Here is a 21,925-nt window from a genome sequence, read left to right as displayed (position 1 = left end):
ATGTAAGGGAATTAATAAAAGTAAGCAGGTACTTAAGCAATTATTTAAACTGGAAAATACAGTATAATCTCGAGTATGTAGTTTACTTAATTGACCAATATAACTGCAGATTTTTTCTCTTTTTTTAAATAAAACACAGAGTGGAATCATGCAAAATTATATACTTCCTTACAATGCATTAGGCTATTGGATTATTGTGGTAAAATATTTTCCATTCTTATTCTTTGGGATTATCTCAACTAAGGTAGTACTACATAATAACATTCAAATAAAGCTAGTAGCTGTGACATTTTTTTCCTGTATTATTATTGTGGGTTTTCAATAAATTGAATAGATACAAATAAAAATAAACTTTGTTGTAAGGTTTGGAATTATGCAAACTGCAGTTTAAGAAATGAAATGCTAGTTTGAAGAATTTTTTATTGTGTTGATAATGTATATTTAAACAATATACTCTGTAGTGTTTTAATAGAGGCACTCACAATATTACTTTCTCATAGGTATTAGTAAGAAATTACAAATGAGATTATCTATATGCATCATTTTGAAAAATTCTAAAATTGTTTGAATTATATGAACAGTGACATATATGTATGTATATTTACACTTACAGTTAACGTTAATGGAAACAAAAGAATATGAATAACTGAACCCATCTGTGATGAGACGAGATATGAAAGAAACTTGCTGAGAACTATCAGAGGGGTAGCCGTGTTAGTCTGGATCTGTAAAAGCAGCAAAGAATCCTGTGGCACCTTATAGACTAACAGACGTTTTGGAGCATGAGTTTTCGTGGGTGAATACCCACTTCCTCAGATGCATGTAGTGGAAATATCCAGGGGCAGGTATATATATGCTAGCAAGCAAGCTAGAGATAACGAGGTCAGTTCAATCAGGGAGGATGAGGCCCTGTTCTAGCAGTTGAGGTGTGAAAACCAAGAGAGGAGAAACTGGTTCTGTAGTTGGCAAGCCATTCACAGTCTTTGATCAACATGATGATCGTCACACTGTCTGGAGTGGCTCATGACAATGAGTGCCAACCTCAGGGCAGACTATCAAGAAGCAGGGCAGAAGCCCCAAACTGGTTGTATATGCTATAACTAGATTTCACCAGCCCAGTAAGAAATTTGAACTACTAAAGCACTAAACAGTCTTACTGTGGTGTCACAAACTGTCCCCTGGGGCATTCCAGTTCATCTCGCCACCCAGGCAAGCTAGACTTAATGCTCTACACCAAAGATCACCAAATATTCAGGTAACTCCTTGTCCCAGGAGACCTAACACTTACCCCAGGTTAATTGGTATCTTAGAGCTCAGACCAAAGACAACACTGAAGCCAAACCTATAGTAAACTATCTATGGATTTATTAACTAAGAAAAGAATTAGAATTATTACAAAGTTAAAGGTGGAAAGCAAGCATTAGTCTATGGTTTTACAAAGTGATACAGTTGTAGTGATCTGTCAGCTCTAAATATTTTTTAGGGCTAACCCAGATTGACCCTGGGGATCTCAGATTCTGTTTCATAGCTCTGGCCCTGTAAGAGTCTAACAGCAAAAGAGACGAAAAAAATGCTTGCCAGCTGTTTTTATTTTCTTCTTCCAGAATTCAAGCCCTTTTGCACGTAGCCTCTTCATAGGTGCAAGGGGATAATTAACAATATCTTTGTATTGTGATGTTCCACAGTGGCACACTTATTTTTGATCTGCCCCTCAAGAAGGCCTGAGATCCCTCCTGCCTGGTTCATAGTTTGTATAGTTACAAAGCAAAAACTTAAATGTTACCGCGTACCATGTGATAAAGAAATTATCTGTGATGTTAAAGCATGCAGCAACTTACAAGCATTTCATAGGGTCTAAACACAAAACATACCCTCTTAACCATACTAACACAGAGACAGGTTCCCAGCAATTAATTTGTCAGTGTTTGGCTGGGCCTAAAGCCTTGGCACAAGCTGGCACCTGGCCTGCCAGCATCACAATGACGTCACAGAGGCTGTGGAAGGTCCCCCTTTCCAAGCAGAAGGGAGAGAACCAGTGTGAAGTTCTAGGGGGCAAATTCAACTCAGAGGCCCAGCCAGGCCCAAAGTATTGTTAAGAAGAGATGACACTGGCAGACTTTTTACTCCCTTGGAATTGTGGTCCAGGCCCTGAGTCCTGCTTTATTGCATGCTTCCTTAACTAGGGAAGATCTTTCTTTCTTCAGGATTGGTAGAAGCAGTATGTTAGGTGCTTTTTACATAGATTAACAGACTGACATCTCTTCATTTCTTTTCCTGACAGAATTTTCTAGTACCCAGGACCATCTACTGCTTTGTGACAACTAATTAATAATACTTACTAAGTCTACAGCAGCTGCTGCTTTTGTATTGGTGCCATCTATAGAATGTACACATTAACTCTCTGAGTTTTCCCTCATACAGGCTACTCTGTGTCCTAGGTCCCATTACTGCTACACACGCCATACAAGATAGAAAGCAAAACAAATAAATACACCACCTAGTTTCAGCATTTTGACCACTATGCTTTTCCAAGAAATAAGAATTAACAAGTGGAAATATAGCAAACATACATGTTCCATTTCACTATTACATGGGCACTGGTTGGGAATTTCAACTGAATAAACATTTCTATGAACAAAAATACAGTACCAAGAATAGGAGACAGTGAAATATTTAGAAACTTCATCTAAATATGTTGTCAATTTTTTTACGATTAGTCTAACAAATTCTTTGTCTATTCAATAAAAGTTGAATATGTGTATTGGAGCCTTGTTACCATTTATGATTAACAGCAATACCCAAAGGTGGATTTATTTTAGTGCGAAAGTCTATAAAAAATGTCTATTTAGAGTTAACTTCTAAATTATGGGCCTGCCCACAGTGAAGTCAACGAAAATCTTGTTATATACTTTAAAGTGACAAGACCCCAAATAAATACCATACCATTGTACATCTCACATGCTACAGTAGATTATACCTTAACCCCAAACAGATACTTGTGAATTACATTTATAACTGTTACATGCATATCAAAAGCTTTGGCACATTTATTAAACAAAAGTTAAAAAGTTTTTAATTGACTCTGAAGGATTTACATTTGAGACAATTCATTAGAAACAAAACGCCAAATTCTCTTCTCATTTATACCATGCAGTTTTACTGGACACAATGGAGTTATGTTGGCATAAATCAGAGGAGGACCTGGAACACATTACATGCAGTAGGAAAGTACCACCAACAAACATTTACACCAATTATATTTAAAAACACTCACTATTAAATAATGCCAAAAATAGTCTAATCGGTTCAAATAGTGTTGATTTATATCTCAGGAAACAACATTTCTATGTACTGCTGCAATAGGATATTGGAATTTCCAAACTGGTGTTCACTTGAATGTGTTTATAATACATATATACAAGACATGGGATACTATCTACAAACTTAGCACTTCAAAGAACTCTTCTTGTTGAGCATGCTTCAATAGGGAAGCAATTCACCTATTTCTAAGGCAGTGTCTTATTTGTTCCTTTAATGTAAAGGCTGTCGTATTTATCATGGAACAGACCATTTTTTCATGTTTTTCATGACAATGTTACAAAAAAAGTCATATAATATTGCATGTCATATAATGTCATGGAATGAAGAAGATTAGTCACTTGCTTAAACATTTGGTTTTGGTGCATTTACAGGACTGTAAGATCCATTTATCTTTGCTTTCCTTGACATATAAACCAATATTGCAAGCACAGGGATTGCCATTGGTGATAAACAAGAGAGCACAACAATCAGAGGAATCACATAATCTCTTTCTTCCACCATTTCTGCAAAATGAGAAAAAAAAAGAGGAGACAGAAGAAGTTGATTAAAAACTGTTACAAGTAGAAGTATGCACATCACTGTAAAGGCAATGCTACTGTTATGTCATCTTCCTCGCCTCCAGCTTGGAGCATATTATCTGACCCCTTTGAATTCTTTCACTGGATTTCTCTCTCTTACTGCATCACATTCAAGGTCTTGTCCACATGTACAAGGCCCTCTGTAATCTTGGTACATCTATATCTCTGATCCCATTTCCCTATTTCCCCACCCTACCCTCTTTCCAATCTGTTCATCTTTCTGTTGCCATCATTTCCTGACTCCTTCCACATTGGGTTCACACTTTTTATAATGTAGTTCCCTATGCCCAGTGGTGTCTATCGGACAAAGATTTGCACAGGGGAGATCTAGCTTTCCTGAGCTCCACTTATGCTCACTAATTCAGGGTGTCTTAGAAAGTGCCCCCCAGTACTGTGCTCCATGATGTTCACATTCATTTTGGAGCTCAGGAAAGCTCCAAAATGAATGTATGTGAACATGTGCATGATATAGTCTGGGGCACTGAAGCAGCTGTTCCACATGGATCCTGCTCTGAAAGAGCTATCCACCCATGTTAACAGCTATGAATGAGTGAATTGACTTTATTTTGGTTTTAGTTTCTCATTTTTCTGAGTGGAGCAGTGCCCCAGCCATTGCAATGGGACAGATCCTACTGCCTTCAAATGGAACACGCTCCTGGTTCTCATCTGCATCGCACTCTCCCTTCAAATCCCTTCTTAAAACCCACTTCTTCAAGCAATCTGTCTTGCATTCTCTTCTTCAGTAAACACCCTCCCTAATCAACTTAATTGTTGTTCAGTGTCTTGGGTTTGTTAGTCTTACATAAGTTCAGGCCTGTTTGGCATAGTGCACAACAACACGTGTTGTAAGCTGACTGCTTCAGGGAGGACCAGGAGGCATTCTCATGTTGAAGGCAACATTAGTTTTACTATAGAGTTCAGTGGGACCATGACTCCAACACGGTATCTGCACTGGTTAGTCAGTTTTTAAAGCAAGTAAGACAGAACATGTGGGTATTAAAGATAAAGAAATGCTTGTAATATGTGTTCCATATCAACTTATTTTTAACAGTGAGTATCCCTTCTAGGTATGTACTTATGAACTACATTATATTCTTTGTGTGACAGAATGATTAATCCATTTAATACAAGTTTATGCCTAAAGAAGAATAAGCCATGCCATCTCTGAAGTAGTTTCCACTAGCATTCTATCAGGGAGACTGAGAAATTAAATTTGTGAAGGTAAATATTAATAATTTTTCATGCCAGACAGAGTGCCTCCAGCAGCTCCCCAGCACACAGCAGGGCACCCTTTATCTCTTTTTGTGGGGTGCAGGCTTCTTCTCCCTATGTGCCAATCTTGCTCTGCAGACTGGTGCATAGAGGAAGTGGGGCTATGCCTGCCTTCTCCCCACCTCCCTTGAGCCACTGTGCCACTTTGGGGTAGCATTGCTAAGAATATTAGTGCTGTATAGGAGACAATTACATTACTGATATTCACTAGTGAACTGTTCTGTTTTTCACCACTAACCATGGTATATCTATGTGTGGGTGAACAGCACACTAGCTGTGCTAACAGCAACCTTTCAATCATTGGATTATAACAATACAAGTAAGTTCAAAGCAACATATATGCCTACCTACAACAGTTATCTCAATCACATCAGTGTTATTTCCAGTCTCATTGTAAGCAGCCAGGTATATGCCTGTGTAATTTTTGATGACTCTATAGAGTGTAGAGGTGTCATTCTGTGACGAGAGGATGGTTGTATTGCTCGGATGGATCTTTTGCGGGACTGTCTGTGGAGGTGAATTACTAGAAGTTGTACTCATAATAGTGATATTTTCCCCTTCATCAACATTGTCTGATGGAGATTTTAACTCTGGAGTATTCTGAGGAGGAACTAAAAGGAAAGAAATTGTCAGGTAAGATTTAAATGCAAATGTAGAGACTGACAATCTACAACAGGCTCTCAGGGCCTTAATTCAGCTGAATGAGTCACCACAATCTTTTCTTTAAAATCGACTTGATCACTAGCTAAAGGTACTCTCTAGTCTTCTAGTCTGCTGGCAGGAAGAATATTGTATGAATTGATGGACGTAGCACCCTTCACTTTATACCAAACTTTTTTTCTTTAATTTAAAATGATTATGTATATTCATGAAAGGAGCAAAACAGACAAGCATAGCTTCTGAAGTCCTCATTCTACAGGAAACAGGCACAGCAAAGGCAAAGACAAAGGAACAGAAGCTAAAAAAGAGCATGTTTGCCCAGCCTTCAAACATGTGACCTTTCTCTGAGAAAGTCATTAGGATTCCATGATTTCAAACCCTGTTTTGCGGGACTCCAGTGTAAGGGACTGTTAAAAGATTTTGAAGAACAATTGTTTTCTGATGTCTGGATCTTTCTGGAGAACAGTCTTCCTTGTTGATCCGTTCCTACTAATTATATATGACAAGACTCTGGGTAACTCACTACATGATGCACACAACATTAAAATCCTAGAGAATGACAAAAAATGACCCCAAAATCTAGAGTCTGAAGAAGTTGATTGATATTTTAGACCATGTTTTATGCCTCTAGCAAAAACAAACAAACCCAACTTCATTAACATAGAGAACATTATTTTAACTGACCTTTGACATCAAGCATTATGTTTTTAAATTGCTGTCCGAACTCGTTGCTGGATTCACATTCACACATTCCTGCATCCTGTAGCTGAGCCCCATATATGGTACATCTGCCACTTTCACATACTATGAGCATGTCTAAACAGCCCATGGCAGTGAGCCTTTTAGCCTGGGCTGACAGCCTCGGGCTCATGGGTGTTGTGCTACCTCTTAAACATTGCTGTGTGACTCTTGCAGCTTGGGCTGGAGCCCACGCTCTGAAGCCTGACTCTCTCCCTAAGGCTCAGAGCTCAAGTTCCAGGCCAAGCCACAATTTAAACATGCTGCCTACACAGCTATTTTTAGTGCAGTAGCTCAAGCCCTATGAGTCCGAGTCTGTCGACTCAGCATGGAGGCTTTCTGCAGCCTGCCAGTGGCTGTGTAGATGCACCCGATGGAACTCTAGTGATTCAGAGAGCTTTGCATGAGGTAAATTTTACCCTTAATGACTAAGGGCCATTCTTGACATCACAGAAGTAGAAGGCAAAATTCTCACAGATTTCAGTCTGAGCAAGATTAGCCCTAAAATTTTGAAGCAAGGCTTACAATGTATCATGTTGTACGCACCTTGAACAATTAAGTCCACAGTTTTTTTCTCTCTTCCAAACTGGTTAACTCCTTCACACTCATAAAGCCCCAAGTCTTCAGCCTTTACACTATTTATAGTTAAAGTTGCATTTTCAGAAAGAAACTGTGACACACCACTGATCAAATGCTTTGTCCAGAACATCTTTGGAGCTGGATTACCATAGCTGGTACATGTCATTGTCACAGCTCCCCCTTCTTTCACTGTGGTGGAGGGGGTGACAGAGACTGTCGTATTTCTTGGTCCATCTAAAACGAAGGATCCATTGTTAGTTATTCATAACAGGAGCAAAGAGAGGGTGCTTTATTAGGTGCTAGATTGTCAGCCCTGGACACTGAAATCCTCTATTTAGCCTCAAATCAAATACAACACAGATAGCTGTTGAGCTTCAGTGCAAGCCCTCCTTAGCCAATGTGCCTCAGTCCTGACCAAGAGAGTCTGTTTATATGGATGGGAGGGCAGTACAGTCTCAATCCCCACTCAGTCCTTGAGCTAAGACTGCCACCACTCTGAGGGCTAAATGGGGACTAGCCCTTACACACTGCACATTGGGACAACTCCCCTCGCCTTTTGTATAAGGGCTACTCATTCACAGCCCCTGTGCTCAGGGGACCACAGAGTATGTGACTTACAATAGATTATGATATATTTGATTTGTGCCTGCAAGGAGGTGGCAGACTTCCTATACTCTCACATTTCTGCCTGCAGTCAATTGCAAGTAGCAAACTGGGCCCTGATCCTGCAATGAGTTCCCTGAGTGTGCAAGGATCTGTCCAGAGGATGCTCATTACAGGATTGGGGCCTTAGAGGCTAGAATGACACCCCTTTGGAATTTTGACCATGAATTCTACTGTATATTTGTTTTTGTGACGTTGCTGTCCAAATGTAGTTAAACTGGATTCATTATAGGGATAACGTTATTGTATACATCTCCCATCAGACATGTGAATCCCATTATGAAATTTCCTAATAGTGCTGCATAGGGTTGGAAAAGAATTAATAAATAATGGTGAAGCAAGGGACTCTGACTTATCATTGTCTGATTGCTTTGACTGATGCAATGCACCTAGGTGTCTTGGCAACAATCTTATGTTTTAAGTAAACAATTAAATATTATAGAGAATGATCCTGCAGTTCTTTTTCAGAGACTGAACTTGAGTTTTGCCAAAGGCAGGACCTGCAGGACTGGGCCTGTCATAAGGAGAATTTAATTGAAAGGCATAGGGATAGGAGAAAAGACTCAGGTGAGATTTCAAAGAGGTAGTCAATGAAACAGATAATAGATGACATCTATAATTCATCATATTTTAAGCTTTACTGGAGGAAATGGTCTCTAAAAGAAATTCATACATTGCAAAGATAACATTTGACACAAAATTTATTTAAATGTCAGATGACTCAGCAGGTGTCATACAAAGTCACATATGCTGGCAGCCTGGCTGCATACATAAACCACCTGGAAACATAATTACCTGGCAGATTTTGGGAGCAACAAAAGGCTCCTGAGCAATGTACCACACACAGCTACGTGTATAGTGGCATTCCAGTCTTAAAGGAGGTTATTGTCCCTTACGTGTTAGGGTGACTACCATATTCACATGGAGCCAGAGAGGCTCTTAAGTGCCTTTTTCACAGAGCAGTCTTAAATGTAGGTTGGGTGAGTCACCCAGAGGACATGGGAGAAATTTTACCCACATTGGGTCATTGACTGGGGGGGAGCTATGTATATGTTTATCTCAAGGAAACACTTCAGATACTAGGAAACATTTCAAAAGCAGTGATGTCAATGGAGCAGTGAGGACAATGGAACAATTTTCCCAGAGAGCTCAGTGAGGAATCAACACTAGAGGTTTTCCAAGAGGAACTGTTTAGAGCCAAATTCTGCTCCCCGATATATGCATATGGATCCCATTGACTAAAATGGGAATTACATAGGCATTCACGGGAAATTTTTCATAAAAGCACCTCTGCTTAGACATTTATTGGTCTCTCTGATTCAGACTGTGTGTGTTTGCCCTCTGACTGAATTCTGCATGAGCTACCAAAGAAAAGGAGAGAGGAATGAGCCACAATGGTGGTTCTGAAGGTTGACGTGTATCGCTTTTTTCCTACTGTTACTGAATGCAACAGTTAACTTTAATAACACAGGGTGCTCCATGTGGAGAACACTCATTGAAGTCAATGGTTATTCTTCACATGAAGGGATTACCGGTCTGCGCCCAGAGATGATACGACCTCAGGGCCATGTCCTATCCTTGATCTTTGTGCAGTACAGTCACTGACATCAGTGCGAGATCCAGCATGGATCAGGAGTACTTTTGTTTATATCTCTAACTTTGTAGCCCTAGCCCATGAATCCTATTGTAAAATTTAACCCATAATATAAATATACTTACAGTTTACACTCAATCTCTGCGAAGTCTGTCTTTTCTTGGGTTCAAATTCCATTTCATCAATCAGTAATTCAGCCACACAAGTAATTGCTTTCCCAATGTCTTCAAAGGTGGGGATAAAAGTCAATGTCAGACATTTTGTCTCTGTGGTTTTGGTGTGTTCTTCATGATAAAACTCTTTCATGCCAAGAACAGATCCATCTTTCTCCAGCTGCATCTTCAAACGCTCAAAAGGATACACTTTGGGAACCATACAGGTGATATTGGCTTTTTCCCCAACATTCAGGGGTGTGCTAATCTCAATGACTGGATCACTGGGAAAAGCTGAAAGAACAATACCAGTTTCTTTTTATTAGAGACAGGCCAAAGAGACAACCATTGAAACTAGAGACAGAATTAAAAACCCCTCAAGTTTGTTCACATGTGTTCATGACTTGTGTTTTGATTTAGTCCACTACAGTAAAGAAATATGGGTCCATATTTTGGGTTTTTGACTCTCCAGACTCTTTGCCCCTACACACTCAAAGTTGGAGGTTTTAGGATCTGGGATAAAGATTGGATCAATCTTTCCTTTTAATACATGTCCATGTTAAAAACATCATGGCATTTTATGAAAGGTAGAAAAATACTGATCTTTTTTAACTGATAGAATTAGAAAATAACAGCTACCATATATATTTCTAAATTAGTGACAAACAACAATAATACTGTTCTTAGAAATAACTGGAATAAAAAGGCATAGCATGTGCTGTATATTCATTTAGAAGGCCCAGAATCTATTAATTTTAATTATTACCCCCAGTAGCTATTAGATGTGGCTTCCAAATAACTGCAGCTACCATTAAATATAAAAACCTTCCTATATCAAGCCAAAATATTAAGGTATATAGGACTGAATTGTTCCCAACGAACTCAGTGACAAAACATTGATTTCAGTGGTGTAGAAGCATGCCTTGTATTTGCAGCTAATATAGTGGCAGGCAGAGTGAATTTACAAAATCTCCGTAATCTGAGCCAACTCCTGTTCACTTCACAAGAGTAGGTTTGTTGGAGTCAATGGAACAATTTGCATCAGCAAAGTGGGCAGGATTTGGCCCTAGGGGTCAGATCCAATACCCTCTGATATCAACAGAAAGACTTTGATTGACTTCAGTGGGCTTTGGATTAGGCCCTTTATAATCCATTTTTCCCCAAACATTTCTACCCAGAGCATGTTTTTTTCAGCTTTTTGAACACTTCAGGGGGACTATTTTCTGGATTTCATATACTCTGAAGAAAACGTCAAGAGCAAATAAAACCAGGAAGACTAAATTCATTCTAGGTAGCCTAGTTCAAGATGCCTAATAAGAAATCCCTGCACCAATCTATGACCCCTACCAGGAAATATATGTTTAAACATACCAGAGTTGTTGTGCTAGGGATATAATTGACCCTTCGTTGTAGGAATGATTAATTACATTTATTATGAATAAGCATTGCACCAATGTCACATATAAAAGGAATAAATCACTTACAGTAAACATCAACCTTGATGCTTTTTTCTTTTTTCACATGGTCACAAAATGCACTGCAGAGATACTCATTGTCATTCCCAAAGCCAACAGGATCCATAGTTAAGATGGAGCGGCTCTCCTTGCTGTTCACTGACCCATCTAGGGGCTTGTCCAACTGGCTTCTCCAAGAGAAACTTGGGGATTCACAGCCAATAGTACTACAGGTCAGCTCAAGTGTATCTCCAATCTGAGCAGCAACATTGTATTCAGGTGTAATCTCAATTTCAAAAGCTTTCACTGAAAAAGGGAGAAAAATGCAAACTCAGAAGCATTCATTGCTCATGTTCTCCTTTGCACTGACAATCTAGTAAAGTATATGAGATTATTAAAGCCTGCCTCTTGTTTCACTTTTTTTAAACTAATCGTTGTGTAGGGCAAGTTAAATTAATAATACTTAGCACTTAAATAGTGCTTTCCCTCTCCAAAATACTCTACACACATTAACTAATCAACTGATGAACAAAGTAAATCCATTGAAGTCAATGGAACAACATGACTTTACACCAGCTGGGATCTGTCTCTAAAACTTTGCAGCAGACTGATAGGTAAATATGTTACCAAGGGAGGCTATAGAATCACCTCCACTGCAGATATACTTGACTGATATCTATCAGGGATGCTTCAGGGATAATAAAATCAAACCTACAGTGATGTGCTAGGGATCTCTTCTAAATGAAACAGTTCTATGATTCTATAGTGCAATACATTTTTTATCAAACTAAATTACAAAATGACTGCATTACTACAGAATAGTCAGCGCTGAATAAAATTTTTCTTGCTATTTAAACAGAATATCTTAACTGAGCTTAACACATTTTTATTAACTGAAATGCAAAATCATTTTCTGGAAAGAGAAATGATTCTGAAATAAAGGAAAATGCAAATTAATTACAACAATTAATTAATTATGTAACAAAACAATAACTCACAAGTCACAAACACCAGTAAAAGCACTGTCAGTGATGGAATTATTCTTCCCATTTGTCTAAATTTTTGCAATTGATATATTATGAAAAGAAAGCTAGCTCCAAACCCCAGCTCTCTGTTCTCTCTGAAGAAACACGGTGTGAGTCTGCAGCTCTGAAAATGACAGTTGTAACAGTTACTCAGCTATTTATAACAATTCTGGTTGGGGTGGAGTGTAGGAAATCTCTACATGGGGAAACCCACAGCGCAGTTAGGAAAAATCCCCCTGTAGGCTGTGCAGATGGTTTCAGCGCCCTCTGCTGCTTTCAGACCTAGGATTACAATGTGTCTTTTTAACACAAATTCCAAAACTGAACTGGCAAAATAAATATACTGGAAATGGAAAATATCAAGAACAGTTCAGGGGAAAAAAATCTTTTTAAGCCCAGGATAAAATTAATTATTTTCACATTGTTATTGCATATCACAGATATAAGGAGCAAAATAAGGACCTGATCAGGCAGATGTTTAGTCATGTGAAAGAAGCTATTCATGTGAGCAGTTCCACTGAAGTCAATGGGACTATTCACCTAGCTAAAGTTACTCACATGCATATTTTTTGCATGATTGGGTTTTATGGGGACAGTCCTACAAACACTTGAGTAATTTTACTCAAGTGAGTTGGTCCCTTTGAAATCAGCAGGACAACTTGCATGAATAAAGCTACCCAAATACCTGTGGTTTTGGGGACTGAGCTGTAAGAATACAGAAATGAGTCAGGTAATGAAGGACTAGAGATGAGCTCAAATCAAAATCCTGGATCCTAACACCCCTGATCCAGATCCAGTCTTTGAGGCTCAGGCCAATCACCTACAGCTGAATAGAATGAGTGTTGGATTGAGACTGATGGTTCCAGTAGGGCAACTGAACAGATTCATTATTTTTAATGGCATCTGAAGAGCAATTGCCCCTAAAATGGCTCTTTTTTCTGGGACACCACAGATTGATTTCCCCCTAGACTGTTGATCTATTTCTGCAACCATACATTGTCCTATTTAAATAACGGAATCACAGACTCATAGACTCAGACTTTAAGGTCAGAAGGGACCATTATGATCATCTAGTCTGACCTCCTGCACAATGCAGGCCACAGAATCTCACCCATCCACTTCTATAACAAACCCCTAACCTATGTCTGAGTTACTGAAGTCCTCAAATTGTGGTTTGAAGACCTCAAGCTGCAGAGAATCCTCCAGCAAGTGACCCGTGCCCCATGCTGCAGAGGAAGGCGAAAAACCTCCAGGGCCTCTGCCAATCTGCCCTGGAGGAAAATTCCTTCCCGACCCTAAATATGGCGATCAGCTAAACCCTGAGCATGTGGGCAAGACTCACCAGCCAGCACTCAAGAAAGAATTCTCTGCAGTAACTCAGATCCCATCCTATTCAGCATCCCATCACAGACCACTGGGCATACTTATCTGCTGATAATCAAAGATCAATTGCCAAAATTAAGCTATCCCATCATACCATCCCTTCCATAAACTTATCAAGCTTAGTCTTAAAGCCAGATATGTCATTTGCCCCCACTACTCCCCTTGGAAGGCTGTTCCAAAACTTCACTCCTCTAATGGTTAGAAACCTTCGTCTAATTTCAAATCTAAACTTCCTAGTGTTCAGTTTAAATCCATTTGTTCTTGTGTCCACATTGGTACTAAGCTTAAATAATTCCTCTCCCTCCCTAATATTAATCCCTCTGATATATTTATAAAGAGCAGCCATATAAACAGCTGACAAATTTTAGGTTGTTAAACTGTAGGTAAATTTTAAAAAAGGTTGTCTTTTGTCTTTTAAAAGAAGCAATTTAAACTGACATCTTCCAGCTGTCATGCCCTTACTCAGTAATAGGGAGACTGAACATGTTATGAACACAATGTTCCTATTTTCAGTGTTTTTGTTCCAGGGGTTATATGAAGCCAGTATTTAGCAAAGGATATTTTGGGGGACAAGCGCTGGCTAGTAGGAAGCTGTCATTAGAAACAAAGTAAAAGCAGATTTTCTGGGTCCAGTTTAAACTGAGAAAATGCTACTAATGGAAAATATTGAGAAACAGAGTTTGCAGAATATCAAGCAGATATTGCTTATTAATTTTTGTAGTGTTCAGTTTTTTATTCAGAGGGCATGCCCTTAATTGCCAAGTACAAGTGGCAAGAAATCCAGGACAAAAAAGTAAAACAGGCTTTAAAAACTGTCTTTGATGAATTAATTAAGTTTAATATGTGATCATTTAACTGATAAACTAATTCCTGTAAAACGTGGCTGTTATGTAGTGCTTATTTAATCTCTGGTCCTAATCCAGGTATCAAGTAATAATATGCATAAAATAAATGAGAAAATATAGAAAAAATAAACACATATATATAGAAAATATAGAAATATAGAAACACAAATATAGAAAAAATAAATCCACAAACTCCAAATATAAATAACTGAGCAAAGGAAGGTGCCACACTAAAGTCCTACTTTTTGAGTCATGTAGATCATAAGGTAAACACATTATTCATTGGAGTTAATAATGGTTTCATTTTACTCCATTCAGGTGAGAGCAGTAGCAGCAGATACAAGGAATACTTCTTATGTAATGTGCTCCTGCTGGGCCCTTGAGACCATGGCTTTAGCAGGGACCATTTGTCCAGGTTCTCTCTTGACTGCAGCTGCCCCTGGAATCCCTCCTAAAGGGAAATTTTATTGCACAAGTTAATAAACTCCCTGGAACACTAAAATGACTGTATATTGTAATAAATGCATAAATCCCAGTAAGAATCTCAGTACCATGTCCAATAAGAGGCAACAGCGTCTATGTATTTAAACATCACAGATAATAAAAACACCAACAAAAAAGGTAGGAAGCAAAAATTAGCTCCAAAGAGAAAATGGACATCTAGGTCGGAAAGGTGAAGAAAACCAGAAATATAGGAGTGTTAAAAGAGACAACCCACAAATTACCAAGAGAACCCTGGAAGAAGGAGACACTTGAGCTTAGAATCCCTAACCTGAAGTGAAGATCATGAGTTTGTCATTGTCATGGTTGACAAAAAAGAAAAATCCTCTCAGGAAATGGGAAGAGAGAAGATTCTGGAGTATAGTCCTTACATGCTTGAAAGCTCTCAAATCACAGAGCACAGACTGTGTGCAGTGTACAGTCTGGGTAATGGTACTTCACCTCAACAAAAAAAAAAAGATTTTTTAAGGGGAAGTAAAATTCCCCTTCTTAGCAAAGTTGCTGATACTTTGTTATCACTACAGAGGAGAGAGGTCATACATATGGTGATTCCAAAGTCTGGACTGTTCAGATACTTCTAATGTAGATTTCCATGAAGGGCATGTCCTCAGTCCCTAGGAATGAGATAGCATAAAAGTGGTAGGGCATGTCGGCACCCTGAAGGCATTGCAAAGGAAAGCTACAAATGCTGTGGGTTCTTTCATCAAATAACAGGGAATGGGACATGTCGGCCTGATCCAACTGCCATTAAACTCAGTAGGACACTTTTGATTGACTTTGAAGGGAGATGGATCAGGCCCTGAGCTGGTATGCCAGGTCCCGAGCCAACTAGACATCAGCCATATATTTAGCAGAGACAGCAAAGGTAACTGTACTGATATCTGGACAAATATGTTGCTAGTATCAGAGCAGTACCCATTTTACATATTGTTAGAGGAAGTACAAGAGGCAGTGGTTCCTCAATACAGGAAGATCCTGCCACTCAGCTGACTTCCACGTTTGCCTTTCTGGTTCCTATTTTAAAAAGAAAAGGTACTTTATTGCTGCCATTGTCATCCCCAGCAGTGTGCCTGCCACAGGAGTCAAGGGAACACCACTTTTGCTTGGGGCAGGACTGGATCTCTTGGAAGCAGATAGAGAATAGCTGACAGTTTTTAGGTGTTAACCTCAAAGGTTCAGATCCCACATGTCATTTGAATTAAAATCTGGGGTGAGGTAAAAAAGAAAAGGGGCATCAAATGAGGATGAACACCACAGAAAACATTGGCAGGAATTCTGACATGACAGGCAGAGTGTAATGAGACCAAATGTGCTAAGTGTTACAAGAGTGCAGTATAAAAGAGATGTCTGCATATGTCTGATTAATTAAGAGATAAAAGGGCCAGTAGATAGCGCTCAAGTATATGCAGCATTGTTCTTGGGTGGGACCAATAAAACTTGTTGTGCACTGCAAATGGCTTCTTTGTGTGCAACTCTTAACACTGTGTCAAAAAGCAGCGTTCTCCTTGCATCTCGGCCCATAGCTAGAGATATCATGCAAGAGGGCAAGTAGAGAAACATGCTAAATCTAAAAGTTCTAAGCTCTTTTGGAATTAAAGCTATAGCAGTAGCTGGAGGCCAGGAAAATGCAGAAAGGTTGTGGCACTGCAGAAGCAACTTCATCTGAAAACATTTTCAACAGCCTGTTGCAAATCTGAGGTGTATCAACATGGCACGATTTCAGTTCTTCACATCAATTTGCTGGATGTCCCCGGCCCCACTCCAGTCTCTTGCTAGCAAGCTGCATGGACAAAAGACTGAAAGAATTAAAATCCAGGACTGATGTGTCTTTCCACTGTTTCCAATAATTGACATTCATTTTACTCAAGGTTTGGAGGGGAATTCCAGATGGTTGGTGTGACTGGGAAAGGGGGTTCACTTACAAAGTACATAGTACCAGTACACAGGCATTTTATCTCTGATCTGAAAACAGGACATAGAGCTGCTTTTCAGGAAACTGACATGAGACTTTTTGGCATGTAAAGAGAAGGAAAGGGAAGCTGCTTCTGATGTAAAGATTCAGCATTAGCTTTAGTTCATGCTCCTATAACTTTGCTGAACAGCTACCTGATGGAGTTGAAGAGGCCAATTTGCTCAAGACATAAAAAAATAATCACAGGATACAGATTTATTTGATTAAATATTCTTGTAATCTGCATGTAAAGGAGGATAGTCTATTAATTGGCCATCATAACTAAAGACTCAAATCCTATTGGACAGGGACCATGGAATTATACAGCACTCCCCATGTTAACAACTCTCATTTTATCACAACTCTCATGACATTTCATGTTTTATTTAAGCCCCAGCATCTGGAGCCAAGTGATTAGGTGAGAATCTCAGATTTTTTAAAAGTAGATTTCTATTTTTCTATTTTTGCATCCCTCATTGCTGTGGAGAAATGGTTGAAAATGTGACCCAGTCACACCCTGACAGCTCACAAACCAGAAGGCAAAATAAAAAACCCCAGCATTCATTTTTATTTTTGTGAGGCTGATTCATGATTTTTGAAAGCTTGGGCTTGGCAATACCGCACTCCCCATTCTCTTGCAGGTCCTCTCCTTGTTCCTTCCCCATCCAGTTCAATCATTTCAGTACTGATGGCTTACTGGCTTAATGTAACATTAAATTTAACGTATTTTACTTAGTCACCACATTTTCAGTGCGCTGAAGAGCTTTGTATTATAATCCATTGTTGCCTTGTGAAAGGTTTCAGGGGAAACATGGAGGGTTTGATTAGGGGGTAGGGGAAAGCTGAGACTGCATCACCTAAAAAAGCCTGGGAGGTGGTTCTGTATTTCAGTGTCCAAGGGACAGTTGAGATTTTTAGTACTAGAGAGGGGATTAATCTATCTCTTTTCCCCTCCCCCCACGTTTTTCCAGGGATAGAATTGACTTCAAATATGAGAGATGTGGGTTGAGTTTTAATTTCTTATTTTCTCTCCAGCAGCCCTTGACAGCAACTAACTGCTCTGCTGCACCCCACCCTAGCCCCGTTTCTATATCCACCAACAAGGGATATAGGATATTTCTGTTTGATCTTTCTGCTAAAAATGCCCAGCATTGAAATAGTTAACTGTATTAACACATATAGCTTCATTCCAACAAAGCACTTAAACATATGCATAACTTTAAGAACCTGTGCTGTTTCATTGACTTAATCCATTGGTGCTTCTACCTCACCGACCGCTAGCTTCCACTGTAGCTGTGCTATTTTCTCTGACTCATCGCCATGGGCCGGTGCCTGGCTCCATTCCCAGATCCTGAAACTGCCCTCTGTATGGTTCCAGGAAGGGGAAATGTGGTATGCTGCTGCTGAGTCAACTAGTTCCCTTTCACCTCACATTTTTGCTGAGATTCATATATAGATCTAAGTAAGGACGATTAAGTCACATGGGCAACCTTAACTCTGTTCCTGTGCACACGGGCAGGGCCCATGCATTGATATGGAATCCACCCCTTATTGCAGAATTGTATTCCAGGTTGTAAGCTATCATTTATTTAAAAAATTCTGAGGCAGTTTTTCAGGACTATTTCAATCCCTTTGCTCCCCAAGAAAAGGCTGAGATGTGTGGAAGTGACATAGCTGGCTCGTACATCATCCTCACCACACAACATGGTTGCTTCACTTTCCATTCCTACCAATTTAACAGAAAAATCTCTGAAGGCATCCAGACTCAGGAAAAGGGACTATCAAAAGGAAAATAAAATTTAGGCATTTACACATATGACAAAATAGATAATTTCTAATTAGGTTTTGTTCAGAGACACTGTTTATTTGGATAAAAAAATCCTGACATTTATATACAAAATAAATAAGCCCTCTGTCACCTGAAAAAAATTCCCTAATCTCCATCCTAATGTATTGTTGTTCACATAGAGTGCAGGCTGTGGAAATTCCAAGTTTTAAGTTTCAAAGTGAGAAAGCAATGATTCTCATTAACAAAGCCCTATCTAAAATTGGACTTCTGGTGCATATCCTGTTTTTAAACCCACATTGCCAGGAAAAATACAGTTGAAATTAAAAGACCATTTAAAAAGGAAATTTTATCAGTTTGGACAGATTAAATTTCATTTTCTTTAATGGTGCAATAGAAAGGGTTTGTTTTGTTTTTTTAAATCACAAATATTTCAAGACTTCAAAAATGGGGGTAACTGGGGGCAAATGTACTTAACAAGCATGTGTGTGTAAGTGCCCAGTGCACACACAGTTCTGTCTTGTTTTCTATACCAAGTGCATGTTAAAAAGCAGTAGTGGTATTGTACATGCTATTACATCATTTCCAAAGGCTTATCTTTAAAACTGGTTTCATAATAGACTTGTATGAAGAAATTGATATGGAAAATATTGAAAATTTGCCAGATAAATTCTTAGAAAAACTAGATCTTTTAGGCTGGGCTAGAAGCAAAGCCCTGGATCGAAACATGCCCTAAATTCTGTAAAATCTGACACCCCAGATTCAGACCTGAATTTTCCAAGTGGCTTCTGTCTTTATAAAGGTCCAAATCCAAACACTACTAAACTTTCACATTTTGCTGCTTGAGCCTAGCTCTACATCTACATTTTTGTTTGTGAGCCAAATGAATTCAGACATGTCAAAGGCACCTGTCCTCACTGAAGACAACCGTAATTGAACCCCCCTGGAAATATAAATTAAGAGACAACACTTGTTTTGAATTACATTTTTTGTTTTCATTCATGTATCTATTGGATTTTGTTCTGGGTTCATTGGATTTTGGCCTAGGGCAGACTGCAGGCTCAGAACATGCGCAAGAACAAAAATAATAGAAGTCAAAAACATTTAACAACGAATTATGAACAAGCTGCTTACCTCCTAGAGCTCCAGCACCCACACATGGCAGTTCTCACTGAAGTAGATCCCTAGAGTACAATGTTGGCTCAATGGATGCCAATAGGACTTTTGCCATTGATTTCAGTATAGCCAGGATTTCACCCCGGTCTTCAGAACTCGAGTCAATCAAGGAGAAGGTGCAGGGGAGCTTTGTGACCAACTTCTGCTATCACTCACCTGTGGCTGTGCAAGAGCACTGCGCTCCAGGACACATGTGGATCCACAAATATGACAAAGGCAATTGTTGAGATCGGCCATTGTAACAAACCATTGGTGTTACACTACAAGTAAAACATCATAGAATAGAAATAGGCTCAAAAAATTCCTGTGTTGGCCCTCCCAGCTACACTGTAGTTTGCTACCTAAATATCGTTTGGATTTATGAAAACCAAACAACATATAAAATATCAGACTATACAAGTATCCTACCAACTATGTACCAGACACAAAGTTTTTCATTCTCTTATAATGCCCCTGCAGAGGAGTTACATATATGCCAATAAGCATAGGGAGATAGCCCTTTGTAAGTTCAGAAACTTTAAAAACTTTAAAATGGTTTAGCCCTATCTAAGTTCAGGAACTCCTAACTGGTGAAAACTGTGGGGTGGCTCATGCCCCTCATTTTCTTTCCCCACCTGCCCAGTGAGCTGAATAGGACTAGTCTTTGACCTAATGAGCACTTACTTTCTTCTTTTCTCGAGGGAATGAGCTGGAAACTCTGTTCCAGGAAAACCCCTCCCCAACTAGAAAAAGAAACCAAACAGATTTGTTTTTGTCTCTCCCAAGCCACTCCAAAGGACCAAACACCAAAGAGATGTCGCCATTGCACCTGGTAAAGCATTACGTTACTATCTGCATCATAAAAATATAACAATTTTAAAAGCCAGACGCTAGTCTGTCACCATCGTGGCGCTTTTTCTGCATGATCATCATGGTATTGCAGTAGATTTAAAATAAACAAAATAACATATTTTAATCTAGTCTAAATGTCTATGCATTTTTCAGCAAGAAGCATCACCCCAGCACGTTGCTCTGTTAGCACTTGAGTAGCAAGAACATGCTAATGTATGAGTAGCTAATAGCCTGATAAGAATGGTAGGCAATGTCTTACAGAGGAGCCAAGTTAATGGTGACATGAATTCTTAGGATTTATTCTTCCTTTCAAGGGAATTATTTGGCCAGGCTTCAAAGCCAAGAGTCCTTGTTGCTAGAGATAGACAGTCAAGCAAGAATGACTTTCATGGCAGCGTCACCCTCTATCAGAGGCCATGGTACTTTTTAAGCGATAAGAAAGGTAACTTGAGAATTGTGATGCATGTATGAAATTGCTGGCAGGACTGTGAGGCTTTGTACTGAATTAACTCAAAAAGAGTGTCTGACTTTTAAAATCACCACATTTCTTAGCAAAGGAAGTTTCTCAAAATGCTTTTGTAACATTAATTCTTAAAGAACAGAATGGTCTGAAGAGCCAATTAGTGGGATAAATTCTGCTTCCACTGGCACCCTGGTAAAGCCCAAGTAGTTCTACTGACATCAACAGGAATACTCTGGATGTGTATCAGTTTAAATTATGATAGGATTTATTCAGTTCCTTAGGGGAGACATCTTAAATGGTAACATCTGAGACCTAGCCTCCAAATACAGATAAGCTTTGTTGCAACACATATTAACCTGATCTTCCAACCACACTTCTCTAATTGTTCTTTGTCCATTAACATCTCATGTGATATGATGACTCAATATCCCTAAGGCCAAGTGGCCATTTCAAGTTCCAGTTGGCACCCTGTTTTAATATTCATGAGCGAATTCATCTAGTTCACTGCTTAAATTTTACCCAAATTACACTGACTCCTCAGATGCCTATTGTACTTCAGTGATTACAACAAATATATATCAGAATGAAGATGAATTCTTTTCACTTATTTATAATTACATGTATAGCTAACATTTAATTTTATGTTCCTATAGAAACCTTCAACAGAGATAGATTTGGTAGAATTACCTGATCTGCTGTTCCCTCTAGTACTATTGAGAATCACAATTCCTGGTCTATATTTCCAGGTTGCAGCTGATTACTTGGATTTCCTTCAACACTCCAGGAGTGGCTTGTTCCATGAATGTGTGAAATTCAGAGAAGTGAAGAGGTGATCACTTCATTGTAGTTGTTTGTCTCTTTTGCTTGTCATCTTGGTTGCTGGTCAGTATGCTTGCTGGTCACTTTTGAAGGAGAAAGTGTATTTGTTTGTAATTTTTTAATCTGCAAATATA

General features: G+C 39.0%; 1 protein-coding gene across 1 annotated transcript; it reads right to left on the bottom strand.

Annotated features, from left to right (window-relative positions):
• Positions 1-1,030: 1,030 nt before the first annotated feature.
• VCAM1 (vascular cell adhesion molecule 1) lies at positions 1,031-19,915 on the bottom strand. Its single transcript, XM_030573920.1, has 8 exons — positions 19,835-19,915; positions 18,402-18,494; positions 12,010-12,160; positions 11,042-11,317; positions 9,531-9,851; positions 7,116-7,382; positions 5,519-5,782; positions 1,031-3,824 (listed from the first exon to the last, which is right to left on the bottom strand). The coding sequence occupies exons 1-8, from the start codon at positions 19,913-19,915 to the stop codon at positions 3,664-3,666; spliced, it is 1,614 nt and encodes a 537-aa protein (XP_030429780.1). The 3' UTR covers positions 1,031-3,663.
• Positions 19,916-21,925: the final 2,010 nt, after the last annotated feature.

Source organism: Gopherus evgoodei, chromosome 8, assembly GCF_007399415.2.
Source record: "Gopherus evgoodei ecotype Sinaloan lineage chromosome 8, rGopEvg1_v1.p, whole genome shotgun sequence".
In the NCBI taxonomy this organism is placed as follows: Eukaryota; Metazoa; Chordata; order Testudines; family Testudinidae; genus Gopherus; species Gopherus evgoodei.
This window is presented reverse-complemented; position numbering and strand designations above follow the sequence as displayed.

Coding starts and splice junctions, on each gene's coding strand:
- VCAM1 (XM_030573920.1), bottom strand. CDS start 19,915: ATGGCCGATCTCAACAATTGCCTTTGTCATATTTGTGGATCCACATGT. Junction 18,495..19,834: donor GTGCTCTTGCACAGCCACAG/GTGAGTGATAGC, acceptor TCCTTTTGATAG/TCCCTTTTCCTGAGTCTGGA. Junction 5,783..7,115: donor TGTGGACTTAATTGTTCAAG/GTGCGTACAACA, acceptor CTTTCCTTTTAG/TTCCTCCTCAGAATACTCCA.